Source organism: Calliopsis andreniformis, chromosome 9 (genome assembly GCF_051401765.1).
Source record: "Calliopsis andreniformis isolate RMS-2024a chromosome 9, iyCalAndr_principal, whole genome shotgun sequence".
Taxonomy (NCBI): Eukaryota; Metazoa; Arthropoda; class Insecta; order Hymenoptera; family Andrenidae; genus Calliopsis; species Calliopsis andreniformis.
The window spans coordinates 8654608-8672675 of record NC_135070.1 but is presented as its reverse complement, the minus strand read 5'-3'; the positions used below and the strand labels follow the sequence as shown (position 1 = coordinate 8672675).

Genomic DNA, 18068 nt, shown 5'->3' with positions numbered 1-18068 from the left:
CTTTCTTTGCAGAAAAATATTTTGCATAATGAGCACTTTTGTGAAGAAAAATGGATGGTTGATTATTAAACATTTAGCAGTAAACGTTTTTCATTCATTCGATAAGCATAGAATTCTTTTAATGAATGTTACTATTTTGTAGATTTGATGATTTATATACTGGGTGGGCTATTAAAAATGTGTGTTACAATAAGCTATCTTTCCAAAAATTATTAGAGATAGAGACAATTGTTTTTAAATGTTTTGAAATTAGATAGATCTTTTACATGGTATAGATTAAAAAAGAAATTTTCCTTCTGTTCAACTGATTCTGAAAGGCAAATCAATCACAATATTTTTCAGATGTGGTCCATTTTGTACATACATTTTCTTTTATTCCAATCTGTAATAAATGAATTTGTATTTGTAAATAAATACCATAAATGATATGGACAAAATTATAATTTGTATTAAATATTAAGCACTCTTCTATGAGAAAAAATTTTGCATTAAAAAATGACTGAATATTTGTTATATACTAATATTTGTTATATACATGAATATTTGTTATATACTAATAAATATCTTATCCTGATTAAAATAATCGACTCGTTGTCAGAATTTAAGTAGAAACTTTTTGAAGAGAAACTTCATAACAATGATAAAATGTCAAATTTAAATGAGCGCCATTTTATGTTATCTCGAAAGATTTGTTAATTGTACATATGTCTTTAGAAAACTCACTGCTTCGAATATTAACATCGTTCAGTTGAAATTTATACGCGTGAAATATTTTTCTTGATAACATGTTTATTATGAAGGAATGAATTTTTGTAACTTGTAAATAAACAGTGTTTGAAAAGGGTTGTGTTTCGACCGCTTCGGATTTGAGGTTAGAAAAATTTACCTGTTTGTTTACATATTATGAAATATACATCAAAATTAAACAAGAAATACTATTATATTTATGCCGATTATTGTTCTGCCAACGTTATATTATGTATTTCGTTGTTTCTGAATGTTTTATTCACAATTGTGTTACCTTGTAATTGTAAATATTAAAGTCTCGTAATTAATTATAATTATTGTATATGTTTTATTATATATACAGTTATGAAACAAAATGTTATAAGTCAAATACTTTTATTTTCGAGATATCTGTGTTCAAAATTTTGATCCACAGTTCTGTGTTATGGAGTTGTATTTTATTAATTCTTGTTTTCTGAATAACTTTCAGGAGTAGATATATAAGGCAACCATGGCTTTACATAGTGTACCTCCAAAAAGAAAAGAAATCTACAAATATGAGGCACCATGGCCCTTGTACAGTATGAACTGGTCTGTCCGGCCTGACAAACGGTTTCGTTTAGCTCTTGGTAGTTTTGTGGAAGAATATAACAATAAAGTACAAATAGTTTCACTTGATGAAGAGACCTCTGAATTCAGTGCCAAGAGCACTTTTGATCATCCTTATCCAACAACAAAGATTATGTGGATTCCAGATAGCAAAGGTATTGTTTCATTGCTCTATTGTTCTCATAACATTTTATTCTGCAATTTAGATAACAACATCATCAAAATTATTTATACAAAATTATAGGATTATTTCCTGATCTTTTGGCCACGTCTGGAGACTACCTAAGAGTATGGAGGGCAGCTGAACCGGAAACTCGCTTAGAGTGTGTTCTAAATAACAATAAAAATTCAGATTTTTGTGCACCTCTTACATCTTTCGATTGGAATGAAGTGGATCCAAACTTAATTGGCACTTCAAGTATAGATACAACATGTACTATCTGGGGGTTGGAAACTGGACAAGTTTTGGGTCGCGTTAATATGGTTACGGGACATGTTAAAACGCAGTTAATTGCTCATGACAAGGAAGTGTACGATATAGCATTTAGTCGTGCGGGTGGTGGTCGAGATATGTTCGCATCTGTTGGCGCGGATGGCTCTGTGAGAATGTTCGATTTGCGCCATTTGGAACATTCGACGATAATATACGAAGATCCACAGCATACGCCGCTGTTAAGACTCGCATGGAATAAACAGGATCCCAATTATCTTGCAACAGTAGCGATGGATGCGTGTGAAGTAATAATTCTAGACGTCCGTGTACCTTGTACACCGGTCGCCAGGTTGAACAATCACAGGTATTGTTTCACAAGATTCTTTTTATGTATTCACATTATGCATTCAATGTGTTCTTCAATTATTTCGTTTTTTAGAGCGAGCGTCAATGGTATAGCTTGGGCGCCACACTCGTCTTGTCATATTTGTACGGCCGGTGACGATCATCAAGCATTAATATGGGACATACAGCAAATGCCAAGAGCTATCGAGGATCCGATTCTCGCTTACACAGCTGCGGAAGGGGAAGTGAACCAAATTCAGTGGGGTGCCACGCAACCCGACTGGATTGCAATTTGTTATAACAAAGCGGCAGAAATCCTTAGAGTGTAAATGCAGTATCTTCTATTATTTTTAGATTTTTTAAATATGTAACGAAGTTTCCTTTGCAAACTGTTACTTAAAATTATTGAATCGTATCGTTTCGTTTTAATATTTATATGGACTTCTGCCTCTGGCCATATTCATTTTATCATTTCCTTTTTGTACCTGTAAAATAAGCATGTACGAATACTAGTTATTTTTTGACGATATCGATAATTTGAATACCTGAATGATATAAACTATATGTCGATATAGTTGTCTTGTAATCAGAGAATAATACGATTGGTTTGAAGAACTAGGGGGTGAAACGTACAAGACTGGATCGATCTGAAAATATCAAGTATGTGTACATGTTAATTTGATGATAATGCAATGTGTTATCATTGTGCCACTGGTATTTATGTATGTGTTTAAGATTCTCAGGATTTTTAAGGAAATGAACACGTGATTGAGTAAAATAATGGAAACTTGGGAGAGCTTATTGAACGGTAGTAAATAATAATAAAATTTGAATAAGATCTCGTACATCTTCAATAATAGATAGATGAATATTAATGTATTCTGAAGATATTACGTATAGAGACTGACGAATCACATGTATATTTATAATAATGTAAATGACCGTGATCGATGTGTTTTATTTTGTAACTATATACCCATGATTATGAGGTTCCAGAAATCAAAATTTGGTCAAACGATACAGATTTTTGAAGTATCGAACGAAAATTTTGGGTAACCATTTTTCATATAATAGAACAAAATAAAATATATCCATTACGTTATACAATTGTATATATGTTTATATTTATATATTCACTTAATTTTTTTTAGAAGAAAATAGAATATAATTGTAACGTTTTCTATAATCTGTAGAATCATTCAAAATATATGCGACTGTCATAAATGTATTCGTACTTTAATAAGAAAAGAAATCGTTAAACTCTTAATAAAATGACGTAAGTTCTAGTGGTAGTATTGGTGATACTAGTATTAACGAAGAAACTCATGTGATATCATTACATACTTACGAGGTTTCAAAGTTCTAAAGACGTAACATTATGTCATGAAATTGTAATAAAAATTTCTTTGTATATGTCAGTGATTTAAATGAATACAATGGCAATTACTTTAATAATATGTATGATCATTAAGAAACATTTTTCGTAGTCAAATGGCAGGATTCATGACAAATGTAGTTGAAATTGAAAAAAAAAAAAGCAAAATTTGTATTACTGTGTCTAAAGTATCATATAATTTACAATTATACAATGAACGACATGTATTATTTACAATAATGAAATGCGAGTACACGAGTCAGAATATTAACCAATACATTAATTTTTGATAATAATCTCTTATTCGTTTGCAATAAAATATCTGATAATTTCGCATAGATATAAAATTATACTATTATACATACTACCGCTACTTTAATAAATATTATTAACTCTGATACAGAGTAAGCTTGTCATTACCTGTCAGTATGATCAGTGATTTTATTCATGTTATGCCCAAATTTTCATTTTTCATATCAGTATGTAACATCAATAAATATTTACATTGAACTAGATCAAATACATTTATAAAAGTACTGCTAAGAATAATTTATAATAAACTTTGGCAAAAATTATTGTCTCAAGGCTCTTAGAACAGTTATTGAAATTTTGCGTACATTTGTATTAAAAAATATATAAATGCGTGCACCATCACTCCCAATCATACTTCATTTAACTCATTCCTCAAATAAAATTATATTTTTTTCATAATTTTATCCAAGAGCACGCATGCAATCCATAAAAACGCACATTGCTCTTTTCTAGAAAATAAAAAAAGATGTGATTAACAATCAACAATATTAATAGATCAACATTCTCTCGCGGATAAACGTTAAAATGCAACTTACGTTGATTGTCGTTCTTCGAACCTTTATTATAATTAATGCATCGCGTTTATAATAAATTAAGAAGTTATGTTCTTCATTTGAATGCTCCTAACATTTAGAATTATAAATTTCTCGCGATAAAATGGTGAAGAAGTAGCAATGAATACTCGTTCTACAGAGCATATAGATCAAGTTCAGTTTTGATATTATCATTCATCTTAATGAGCATATTTTGGCACACAATCATCAGTTTTCAGTTTCCCGTTTAGAATCTCACAAAAATTAAAATTCATAAAATGTCTCTTATAGGCTCGAACACTAAATGAGTTAAACTAGTGTTCTCCTCAAATGTATTGGCGAAATAGTACACGCTATTTTCGAGACTGAACACGTGCATACGTCTATCAAAATTAATATTATCTTTTATTACGAACGTTCTTAAAGAACGCATAATTTACTGGCTATATAATGGAGGTGCATCACGGTACATCCCATAGTTAGCATGTTTCCCATAGCAATGTAAACGTGGATGCGTCGGAAAGCTGTGTGAATTTTTAAATAATGAGGACAATGTTTTAATGGTCCAGGATTATGGCGACCAATCTCATTGCCAACTCCAGCAGCACGCTCCAGACTGTTCTTCTTCACCATGAGTTGCAAAAGTGGCGGTGTTAGATACAATCGTATTAACAACTCTAGGAAAAAAGCACTAGACATGGCACACACCTGAAAATATTTTAATTATTACGTTTTTATAAAAATGTAAAGAAATTAAAAATTGACTTAAATAAACTATTAATAATATTGTCATTTCAATACGAGTACAAACCTGGGTCGTTATTTCAGTATCCCATGTATGTGTTGGATGATGCTTGACAAAAATAAGAAGAGTAATAAGACTAAGACACGCGTTGATGGTAAAATATCTGGGAAATAGGATGCGTTGCACCTCGCCAAACGTATGTCTTGGTAATGCAAAATATAAGGAGAGACCTGCAATGACAATAGTTTATATAGTAACAAGATATTGTAAAATATTTTTACAAAACAGTTTTATAGATGTTAACTATTAACAATACATCTACATATTCTGATTCGTCAACGAATTACCTGAGACAAAAGTCATCCAAATTTGGGCACCAAGATGCATCACAAAGGAAGCGAGGTAAATGAACGAGGTTGCTCTGGAGTGAGGATGTCCAGGAACTTGTACTCTATCTTTTGTGGGAACAAGTGCTGATGTCACGCATAGGACTGCTGCAATCATTATTACATGAGCGGGTTGTGTCGTGTGAAACAGAATTCTGTAAAAAAAAGAAGAAACTCCACTTATTTTTTTATTTCAATAAAAAAGATATAACAGTTTATGTAAGGAGTTCTAAGTATTATTGAGCAGACTAGTTACACATTGGTGACACTTCTAAATAATGTAAAATGTAATAAATTGATAATATGGCATAACGTAACAATTAATTTCAGATTCCAGGGCGACCATTAGTGTTATTACGGTCTTCCGTGGAAACGAATTCTCCATTAGTATTCAAGTATCTCTGATATCCCTAATTAAGATTCGAACAACGAATGTTGTACGAGCCAGTCACATCGCAGACCTCCATTTGAAATAATGAATAGTTATCGATGGACAAATTCTTGCGGATGCATTGGAATTTATCTTTCCATTTTTACTGCCTATAATATTTTTAATACGTAATTAAACTTTTGTAGCAAAAAATATTTCAATAAAGTGCAACAGGAAAATGTGAAATGGAGGAAACGGTACAAGTCAAATATAATTCATAGTGAGTCTGAAACCACCAGTTCTCCAAGTAAATGAACCCCAGCAGGGGATTTCCTATCCAAGTCTAAGACTGTTTTTCTCATTTACGTTATATGTTTTGAGGAAAGGAGAAATTGCGTAATGGGGCCATTGAGTGGCAGAGATTGAATCGAAAATTGAGCGAACATAGGTATATAGCAGCATCGTTACCGATATAGTTTACACAGGACTCGCGTGACTGCGACTCATTATCAAATCCGGTTTCTCCGTTAAGTTCGATTCACGAGATACTCATGCGGCCACATCGTCTCAAACGGCAGACAGTGTGAAGACCTGATGAGGTATCGTGCCGCAAGGTCTACAGCGAAGAACAAATGGGTGAAAAGAGACAATTACGGAGGAAATATTTGTAAATGGATGAAACATACCGAGAATAAGAATACAGTAGAAAATCGACGAAGACTCGAACTTTTATATGATTTAATAAGTGATTCCTAAAAATAATTGATTTTATTTACTAGAATTATTCCGTTACTAAGATTGAAGAGATGAAGAAATGGAGAAATGTTTCTTTGTTTCAATAAAGTAAAGAAAAAATGAAAAGATGAAAATAGTCACCTTCGTTTTAATGAAGAAAGCAAATTGCAAAATAAAGAAAATATACTTCTTCATTTCAACAGAGAAATAAAGAGATGAAGAAAATATGCATCTTCGTTTCAATGAAGAATAAAAGACATTAAGAAAATTAGGGAAAGAAAAAAAGAAGAAAAGATTTAGCTTTCAAGAGGGTACTTGAGATTTGAGTCTCAAGTGGAGCCAATTAATTAAAGCACTATCGTCATAACTATTTATAGAATTCTCTTTTATTATAATAGTAATAATTCGATACATCCCTGAGACAAACTTGTTTGATTCTGCAGAGGCAAGATCGAGAAGAAAGTGAGAGAAAAATTCCGATGATGTCAGAAGGCGCATGATCACTTTCATTTGCTGTTTCAGCTTCTGTAAAATTGATACGCACGATATCATTGTTACTATTATCATTTTCATCAAAGGAAAACGTATGTACATTGTACACACTTGGTACTATAAATATGGAAAAGTATACGTATAGCAGACATTTTGTTTGCATAACAGAACGTTCAGATATTAGCGTATTCAGCTAAGTAGGGCTCAGATATGAGAGGCTTTATTATACTGTAATCAATGTTAGATGAAAGCATAGATGAGGAAAGACTGGGCGATTATTTCAAAACGTTTAGTCTCGCCAACTTAGAGTAAACATTTTCCTGTTGCAGACACGTTGAATTTGCTAATTAGTCTTTTCCTAAGATAACGTTGTCGGCCTGCATTGCGACACTGTGCGAAATAAAAGTCGAAAATATGAGGATCAAGATAAATAGCATTCGAGTTCAGTGTCACGTAACGACGCGACATGTGACATTCGGAAAATGTGACACGGGCTCATTGTCGTGACACTCTATATAAGCATAAAACATATTTGCACAAGGACTGCCAGTGCAAAGTTGAGAGCAGTCAATATTTACTGTAGGCCTGCTGCCATATCGGTGTAATCAATTCGCACGTAGCCGATAGACTGGTTGCATCACTTCTCCACTAACGAAAGTTACATAGGCGTGTGCTGATACTCAGCCGCTTTAAACCAAAGACAATTACTGTTAAAATATCTCATGTATTCAGATCAGTTAGCATTAAAAGAGACCTAATCCTCCTGAAGATAACCTATTCGATAAAAATATTGATTTTGTAATTTAGTTTCCAAAAATCATGAAGTATGTGAATTTCTCAGTTTAGAAGAAGTTAATAGTTTACTGGCATTCACTAAAAAATGATCAGTATCTAAATATGAGTAATTAAACTTGCGATGTGCAACTTCCGGGCACATACTATTTAAATTTCAAACCTAATGGTAGCGCATGCGTGCAATCACATGATTTACTGTTATTTAAACGTTGTGTACTCGAAACTTGTGTACCGAAGATTATAATCATATCTCTTAATAGAGACCTCGTATCAGAAAACAATAAAAGGAACTTTTTGATCGTTTCTGGGGTAAAAAATTTGCAGGTGTTGTCTTATCTTATTTCTTTAAGATGTTTATTTTCCGCATAACTATAACAGAACAGAATGTTTCTGCAACTCTTTATAGTATCTAAAACTAATAGTTATTTTATATTTCTTTTTTCATTAACATAATTAAACGACTGACTACTGACTACTGTTTCCCTGGGATCCACTTTCTATATGAACCTACTAATTCTTTTATCGGTTACAAGGCGTATAATATTACAGAAGACACGAGCATACTAGCAACGGTTAAAGAAAGGAGGTCACGATTTATCCCAACAAGAACGTAAGTCTATGGAAAGTTTTCTTCCTATTCTTGTATGCTTATTTCTCAGTCAACGGGTAGATAAGCCTTTTGCATGTTTTATTTTATATTATCTCTGAGACTTTCTTGGTCGGTGTACATTACGTGTGGTTTAGTGGTCGTCTTCGAGGATGCTGTACCATATCATCACGTATGCAACTTATACCTGTATACGTAATACTAAAGATATGAAGAAAAGAAGAAATTGGGAAAATATTGGTCTACGTTTCAATGAAGAAACGAACAAAAAATTAACAGATAAAGAACAAATATTAGTCTTCCTTTCAGTGAAGAAAAGAAGAGATGAAAGCAAGAAAAATTTCAATATGAAGAAAAGATTAGTCTTCGTTTCGGCAGAGGAAAGGAAAGATGCAGGAATGGAGGAAAGAAGAAATCAAGGAAAAATGTATCATCGTTTCCACACAAAGAAATAAGATGAGTAAAATGTTAAACTTCTTATCACTGAAAGAAAGAAGAAATGGAGCAAACATTTCAAGGAAAGTAAAAGCCTTGAAAAAAGGAAGAAAACTTGAAGTGACTGGAAATATAGTCATAAGAATCTATGGCGAAAAAATTCAGTGAGCAGGAAGTCGAGTCTGAATTGGTCGCATCTAAAGGGAACGATACAAAGACGAATGTATCACGTGTAATTCGACCACTTCAAAACGCGCGGGTGGTAATTTTGCTACGAAGCGCAATTGGACACACTTGATATCGCGAAGACACACACGTCGATCAATCATAGTTCAGAACGTGTGACGAATCATTTAACTGTAATGGGCAGGACCTATACATATCATCCTTTCATCTAGTGTCTAGTGTCTTCGTTATAAGAGGAACATATAGTTAGTTTGAAGTCATTGAAACCTAACGCGACCTCCTAGTGTTGAAATTGTTTAGGTCCAACGTGGCTTCCAATAAAATTTAACAATTGACAAATACTCTAATTAAAGCAACGATCTCTTTATAAATATAAAGAATTATCTCAGCACCACGAACAGGCAAGAACAGCGATTATCAATGACGCGTCGATGAAAGTGCATATGCAGTATCATTGATAACAGCTGTCTGGATGCAGTAGCATTATTCACCGTGTTTCGTGATTACGTCAATCATTCAGGATCATTGCACGGTCAGCGACAATTCTCTCACATCAATTATTGGCGACGCGATTCGAGATCAGACGAAGATTTTTTTCTCTTGTAACAGATCACCCACTTCCTCTAAACTCCCTACAATCTCAAAATTAACAATTTAGAAAGATCAACTTGCAAATCAAAATAATAATCCACTTAATTCAGCCGACTAAATCACTACAGCAGAATAGCAAGAATATCTTCACTAAACTAAATATTTACGCATTTATCTATATTTATAAAAATATCTACAATATTCAAACTACATCTTCAATATTCTTTCCGAAGAGCAAATAAATCTTCATCCTAAAAATCTGAATTTTCATGAATATGTGCAGTCTAGTCATCACGTTTTCTATATTTTGGTGCCTTTATAGCACATTTGCTCCGTCGCGCCACAGAAAACGGATTTCAAATATTGCGTCCTTGTGGTTCACTCATTTTTCTCGTTCCAAAGGGATTCACCCGTGAAAGGGAACCACCGAGTGGCCAGTCCCAGGCGCACGGTCGTAATTCGACGCGTGAATGCGTCCGAGCTCCGCTGTTAAAGCATGCAAGTCTGCTGATATACAGTATACCCAGGGCATTATGAGCCAGTTATCAAGAGGCGCCTGGAAAACGTGCGAGATGGCACGCAGGCCATCGCTTCGATTGCACCAACGCAACGCGCCTTGCATTTGCCATCCCGATTTAACCGACACCGATCAAACAATGCGTCCCTGCACTTTGTACGCGCGAATCGAAATCAGATTTTATCGGCTCGAGATATCTGAGAATGATCGAGTAACACTCATTTCGTGACTTCGATTGCTATTTTCGACTGCCAGAAACTTGGAAAAGCTTCGACTAAGTTAGGAGACGGAGACCTTTGGCGATTTTCAGCCAGCGATATTTAAATATGCAAATATTAGGTTGCATCCTTATAGAAAGCACAAGGGGGGATTTTATAATATTTTAACGAGGAGAACTCGTTTCGTGACTTCGATTGGTATTTTCGGTCACCAGAAATTGAGAAAGCTTTGACAAAGTTAGGAGATCCCTACTGGCTTCCACCAGGCGATAACTAAAAATGCAAATACTAAGCTACATTCTCATTGGAGCAGCAATGAGAAATTTTATGATGGCCTATATTTCACATTTTTATTGACAGGAATATAGGTTACTGCTTGTTGCCTGTTTCATTGTTAGCTGTGATGTCAGTGAAGTCAACACATTAAAATGTATAGTAGGATCTATTCCCCGAAGTAGTATTTTAAATTTTGAAGTGTAGCAAGCTAATAAATCCAAAAAATGTAAAGGTGAAAGTAGACTTAAGAAGGTATTCTAATTACATACTTATTTTTTAAGACTTTTTTGGCAATTTTTTTAAGAACTCTGCACGCTGTGTGATTCACACCATGGCTGTAGCCATAGTAAAAAAGAAGAGGTCAGCCAATAAGATACAAGGACATTGTACAAGGACACGTAGCTCGTATAATTTTGATTACTGTCGTTTGAAAAAAGTAATTGGTACACTTTAAATATTAGTAGATAGGAAACGCTTAATACAAAACTATCTAATTCCTCAAAAAGACTTAAAAAATTAGCGTCTAGACCAGAATACCTCTTAAGACACAATGCGATATCATCCTATATACTTCATTAATTTACGACATCGCTCAATTTTGTTTTTCTTTGTACAATAACATGATTAAGATGATTTATCATCTGCTTCTGCTGCCTTTGGCAGAGTTTGGAATTGACGGGTGTATTTGAACGAATATGAGACGACATCCGTTCGTACTGCATGATCGTATTTTGGGGCGAAGGCGTCGACGACGGATGGACGACGTTGACGCACGTACTATTGCACATCGTCGCTTTCAACCCCTCTGTAAATGTAAAATGTGTCTCTTGAGCGAGCGCCAGAGCTTAAACTCCCTCGACCAGATGTTCGATGTACTGCCATTAAGATTCCTTTGCAACTACCTGCCATTTCTTATGAAATTGGCGCCCACCGAAAAACCTCTCAGGCCTCGGGGTTCATGAATAATTCTGGTGATCTGAGACTTCTGCCTACAAATATGTAGTTCGGGATTTTTTCGTGAGTCAGATACAAAGTTAAAGGACGCTGTCACGGAGATCGATGTGACGACAGTAGGAATTCTTTTTTTTTTTTTTTTTTTTGACGTGATAAATCATTCCTGCCTTTTATCAAATTAGGCGATCTTTCGAACGAAGATTTTGTAGAGATTTCTCGCTTGGATTTGCTACTGGAGTTGAGTCATGGTCTCAAGTTGAAGAGTAGATACAGAATTATTTACCATACCAAAAACTAAAACCATACCCAAGGGGACCAAGATTTACTGTTCCTACAGAACGACATGGCCAGGAAAGAGAAAACAATAATATTTCGATTGAGAACTGGGGATCCCAGAGATTCCACACATATCTACTCAAAGATATTCAAAAATTTGTTCAAGAAAACAGATTTGAATATAAAGATGAGATTGAAGTTTTTAGTAAACTACAGGGTGGTTCACTTAAATAAGGCTACTTAAATATCCCATTTTCTAATCATGATGACACAACAAGTATTTTACATACAATTTGGATAATATCGAGGTACTAATATACTGTAAGGAATGCTGTTTTCAAAGTCTCAAATAAAATATCTTTTATATCATCACAATTGGAATAGATATGTAAGATGACCTTATTTAAGGGGACCACTCTGTATACTTTACTCAAATCTAATTATGTGATTAAAGTATAAAATTAATAATTGAAGACTAACTTAATTATTGTGAAAACTACCGAACATTATGCTTACTTCATTTCATGTACACATTTTTCTACTAACGTCTTACTTTCACTTTATCTAAAAAGTGTAAACTTTTATTACCGTGGTTTATGATTAATGGTTAATGACGTTCACCTTTCGGAAGCCTTAATGACTTCTAGAAAGACAACTGACGTCAATGAAAAGATTAGGAAACCGTAAAAAAACTTTGGAAATTCTTAAATGAATATCACGTTTTTTCCTCAATGTTGGAGAAGACTGTAACGATTTTTTCTTTGTATCATATGACTACATTATTTTTTGTCAGAAGTGTATTTTTGAACTTGAAAACCGGCCAAACATGTTGACGTCCTATTTTCAAATTTTAAACGAGTCTAAAAATAATCCCTACGAAAATCGTTTTACGTTAATAAACGGCAAAGAAATTAATTTATGTTAAGTGTATCGTCTAATTGCCAAGTGATGCAAATTAGTTGTGTTCATATATTATAGAACAGTCTGTGTATATGCTCGAACCAAATTTACGTTTTTTTATTAACATATTCACAATCGTATGACCTATATGTGGTTCAAGACAATTCGAACGATGCTCCCACACGATATTATTATTAGATTCTTTCTGAATTTCGTATTAAAATATTTTTAATAATTCTACGAAAGTATGGATTTCCTGAATACTGTATAGGGCTGAATTACTCTTTTTTTTATGAATCGTGAACTTATTAATTTTGTAAAAAAGAAAGTTCATATTCTTATCTAATTTTCTGTTACGTCATTCTGTTATCGAATTTGCATTTCAATTATGTAATTACGATGATATCTTGTCATGTGTCCTTTTCGCGCGCACGGCGAATCAGTGACCTGTATGCCGCTCCGACTCTCATTTACGCATGCGTTGGACGTCAGATTCCAAGAATCTGGTACTCACGTGTCGAGAATCACCTGTGAGATTCACGTTATTGTTTAATGTGGCTAATTTTAGTCGCAAGTGAATGCACTTTAAAAACCCAAACACGAAAAATTTAACTGCACATCGACGTAATCGTGACGCTTTGGTACATGTATGCACTATGCAAATTCGAATTTACATCGAACTTTGCTGCGTACACGAGAAACTCTAAAGCTGATAGAAAGTCGACAGTGTACATTTTTACACGTACACGTTCAGCAGTAGCGTGTTTGTTAGGGACATCAAAGGGAAAATATTTGAACTCCAAAGATAGAGTGGTAAATCCACTTTTTTCAAAAATGACATTTTATACAATATTAAGTTAAGACACATTAATTTTAAGTCCATCGTCAAAGCCAAACGATATTAAGTCCACTTTACTTTTTATTTCTAAAAGCAACAATATACAGTACACAATTTCAGTTTCAAACAATGAAATAATAAATTTCTGTCTCTATTCAAAAACCTATATATATGTCTTCAGTAGTTTGAAAATTACAAGGTTTTCACCTTTAATTGCTCTCTAAAGTTTGAAAAGTGTGACTTAATACACTCTGGCTCTGTGGTCCAAATACTGAAGTTATACTAATATTATTACAGCTAATATTTCGTTTATATCAATATCGCTATATTATCACTGTTAATGAAAATATTTTATATTGCATTGCTCTAAATATCATCGTAGGTGCAAATATAAAGTTTTAACGTAGACGAGATGAAAGCTAGGAGCAATGTTTAGAAGTACCCGCAAATAGATCAAAAGCTCAGCTAGGATCAATAAACGTCAGGAATAAGAGTCTGGATATATAGTGATTCAAATTTTGTTTAAAGTCTATTATATATTTGTCAAACAAACATACTGACTGAAAATTATATCGCGAAAGAATCTGATTCTCGTTAGATTTACGATTCACCTTATTTTAAATTGTTCTTGCTTCTAATAGTGGAATTGAACTTCACACTAGACGACATCTATGTAAGATAAGTTATCTTTTTATTGTTAACTTCGTATTTTAAGCATGGAAATTAGAATAGATAACTATAGACTACATTGAAAGTTACATAAATAGTGACATAATTACTGTGAACCATTTTCATGTATGTATAATTAAAGAAATTCAAAAAACGACTTAAACAATAGTGATTAAGTAATGTAATTGCACCAACTAATGAACCTGTAGATTAATAATAATATACAGTGTGCGAATTGTTCACTTAAGACGTTCAATAGTCAAATATTATCAACGCAATTCTCTTCAATCATTGCGCAATAGATACGATGAAAACTGTTAAAACATTATCTTCTGTAGGTAAAATGTAACTGGGACACGTGTCGTTCGCTTCATCGCATCTTTTCCTGCCAGAGATCAAATCGTGTTTATTAATGCGCCAACCAGCGTGCAAGTTGGTGCAGGGTGCCATTCTCATTCAAGCGTGTAGTCACGTAGCATTTTGCACGCACTAATGTGCCTTGAATTTTCACGTTTCCTTCATTTTTTCCCTTCATATTATTACAAATCGTAACGATAACACCTATTTTAAATTCTTCGACACAATTGTACCGTTACGGTACCATTCCTATCCCTCTGATGCTTTTCAAGGTAATAAAAGTTATACAGTATAGCGCTTTTGCCTAATGGCGACTTTCATAGAAGTAACGGGGATATTTAAGCGACATACCGTTTTCTTTCCCTTTCCTTAGGATGATAAAAATAAGCTGTAACTAGAGGTGATATAAGTTGGACCAAGTGAAAATTTGAAATTTGTAATCTTAGGAGTTGTAACAGGTTTGAAAATTCAACTTTTCACATATTTGAAATGGAAAATATTTCGTGTATGTACACTTCGCGATTTCGGGTCTTATCAGCGAGAAGGCTTCACGAGTATGATTATATCGGCAAAAAAAAACAGCCGATAGAATATGTTACAATTATCTGTTACACGATAACGGTCAACGTACGTAAATCATGCCAATGACTTCCTTCCTTTCGACGTGTGCATCTACGATTTTGTTAGACTCCCCGTGATTTACGATCACTCTAAATCTTTTCAACGATAAAAGATTCTATCTGACGACTTTAAGCAATTACTGTTGATCGGCGTACAACGTAGTATCATTTAATTATCCCCTGTCAGATATTCAAATTTTTAATCTCCGTCTAAAGTCCCAACTTTGTCCACGAACTCGTCCATTTTGTAACGAAACTTTATTTGATTCTCGAATTTATTGATTGAATATTAAAGTTAGTTTCCCGCAGCGAAATGTAACGTGGAAAGTTTACAGAGCACTTCGTTCGACATGTATCAAAATGAATTTATATTTCTGTGCGATCTAAATAAAATTAAATATTATCGACACGTTACGTTCACATGGATTACTTAACGCGAATTGACCTAGTAAAAACGAGTTGTAGAAAATTATGCGTGATTGATTTTTTGATTGATATATTGTTTATCTTTCAAATAAAATTTGTAATACTAATAAAATATATACTAATGTTTCACTAGTGCTGCACTAGTATATATATATTTCATTAGTATATTAGTACATTTAGTGCAAAATAGCGCTATGTACTTTACTAGTGCTTTACTAGTATATATTTTACTAATATATATTTCACTAATAAATTTTAATAGCATACTTTACTAACATATTTTACTATTTAGTTGATATTTCACTAATAGATACTTTACTAGTCCTTCATTAGTATAAATTCTACTAGTGTCTCACTAGTATTACATTTTACTAGTACCCCACTTTACTACTACTAGAAAAATCCCATTACTACTGAAACACTAAAACCAAAGAATCATCAAAAAAATAAGAGAGCGACAAACTTCTATCCCTTTCATCAAATCAATCAATCATCGCCCTAGTCACACTTTTGTTTTCGCTAATTGTAGCGATACTTTCTACCTGGTTGCGAACTGGCTCGACAGTCAGAGGAATGTGACAAACCGGGAGAGGGAAGATTCGTGGTCAATCTTTCTTTCCTCTATCTAAATTGTCGACTCCTCTTGCATCGAAGCTGAATCCAACGAAACAAAAAAAAAACAAAAAGAATATCGGATACTCACTTGAAGAATTTAGTCTGTTGTATCGTTTCGTAGTATTTGGACAACGTTTTCAAGAACGTGCTGTAGTTAGAGGTGCTGGCCTTCAAGATGTCATCGGCTAGTTCTGGTATGAAGACTTGAGTTTTCATCTGCTCGATCTCCAGCTCTTTCGCCAACAGCTCGTCATGTAATTTCATGTACTTTTCTTTCGCCTTTTGTAATTTGCTGTTTTGAGGGTTATGCACTACTACCGGCTCGCAGGTTTCGGTACCGATCGGCGTTCGCACACACATGGCTCCTGGCTTCGCTTAGCGTGAACGCGCGTAACTAGGAAACAGTAAGAGAAATTTTATCCCGAAACGTGACGAGATCGTGTCTCTATAGATTACACGCGGTAATCGTGGTCAAATTTGAAAATTCGTTCCAGAAAATAATTTGGACGATCGTGGCGCGACCGTGGCTCACGTGAACTTATGCTGTCGTACAGTGCGCCGCTCCGTGGATGTAAACCTTTTTATACCTCCCCACCAGCGATCCACGATCGACCAATCACGGGATCCAGCGATCGAAAGGGTTTGCCATTCGAGAAACCCTGAATTCACGAGGGATGAGTTCAGTGATCTGTGAAGATGTTTCTTCATCGCTGCAAAATTCGATGTACTTTCAATTAATGCAATGTCAATTGCGAGTCGTACTTTTTGCGCGGTTTTAAATTTAAATTATATCGAGATCAGGGTTACGTTTACCATAAGGCGCATTAGGCACAAGTTGAAGTCTCATTCTCTAAGAGGACACATTTTAAAACCTTACTCTTTACAAATAATAATATGAAAAAGAAACTAGTGTAGAAAAATTCCTTGAAATGTATTTCGTTGTTTTAGCTTCTTAATATGACATATGTATTTATTTTAACTGGGATGTTTAGTTATTACTTTTTTCTAATTTAAATTTGAATTTTTTTTAGTTTATGCCTTTTTTAAAGCACATACATATATATACTAATATGTTATTTTTATTTTACTAAATAAATTATTATGGAAATGTGAACTACTATTTTTAATAAATTTAAAAAAGAGTAGTATTATTATTTCATGTTTAATTAAATATAGTTTCATGTTTAATTAAAAAAGAATTTGTAATAACTTGATTAACTGAATTAGACTTCGTAACAATATTACGTCAAGGCATCCAAAACTATAAATACTGCCCTAATCGAGATGGTGCCGTCGATTTGACAAAAAACGATTAGGATCAAAATTTCGATTGTATTAGAATCGATAACGTTATCGAATCAAGGACGAGCACTCACAAAATTGTGTAATCGATTTAGCGCATGGAATACAGTGAGGAATTCGAAAGGAGGAAAATTTGAACCGGAAATATATCGCGACTAAATAACGATTTCAAAATTGTCTCGTTGCATAGAGGATTGCTATATCATTGGGAAAATATGATTCATTTTTCTATTTTTAACCGTAAAAAAACTGAAACGAAAGAGAATTGCGAATGTTGTTTGAATTAGTCGCAAAAAGGAAAAATGAAAACCAGATTACATTTAAATATATTATCAAGAAGTTGACACGTCTTGATCAATCGTACGCGATTGCACGATACAATTGTAGGAAAGGTTATAGTCCTTCTAATGCAACCTCACGTGCGT

General features: G+C 33.7%; 2 protein-coding genes across 4 annotated transcripts; one reads left to right on the top strand and one right to left on the bottom strand.

Annotated features, from left to right (window-relative positions):
• Positions 1-731: 731 nt before the first annotated feature.
• Positions 732-3677, top strand: Wap (DDB1 and CUL4 associated factor wap). Its single transcript, XM_076385392.1, has 4 exons — positions 732-871; positions 1217-1490; positions 1580-2132; positions 2208-3677. Exons 2-4 carry the CDS (start codon positions 1238-1240, stop codon positions 2440-2442), a joined length of 1041 nt encoding a protein of 346 aa, XP_076241507.1. The 5' UTR covers positions 732-871; positions 1217-1237; the 3' UTR covers positions 2443-3677.
• Positions 2471-16877, bottom strand: LOC143183716 (transmembrane protein 205). 3 transcript variants are annotated; one of them, XR_013002647.1, is made up of 5 exons: positions 16430-16877; positions 5426-5619; positions 5145-5308; positions 3909-5041; positions 2471-2598 (listed from the first exon to the last, which is right to left on the bottom strand). XR_013002647.1 is itself a non-coding variant. In XM_076385393.1 (4 exons), the coding sequence occupies exons 1-4, from the start codon at positions 16699-16701 to the stop codon at positions 4754-4756; spliced, it is 918 nt and encodes a 305-aa protein (XP_076241508.1). In that variant the 5' UTR covers positions 16702-16877; the 3' UTR covers positions 3853-4753. The 3 variants fall into 3 exon arrangements, 1 of the variants encoding a protein (XP_076241508.1); XR_013002648.1 differs by lacking the exon at positions 2471-2598 and having other exon boundaries at positions 3853-4249; positions 4337-5041; XM_076385393.1 differs by lacking the exon at positions 2471-2598 and having other exon boundaries at positions 3853-5041.
• Between the last annotated feature and the right edge of the window lie 1191 nt (positions 16878-18068).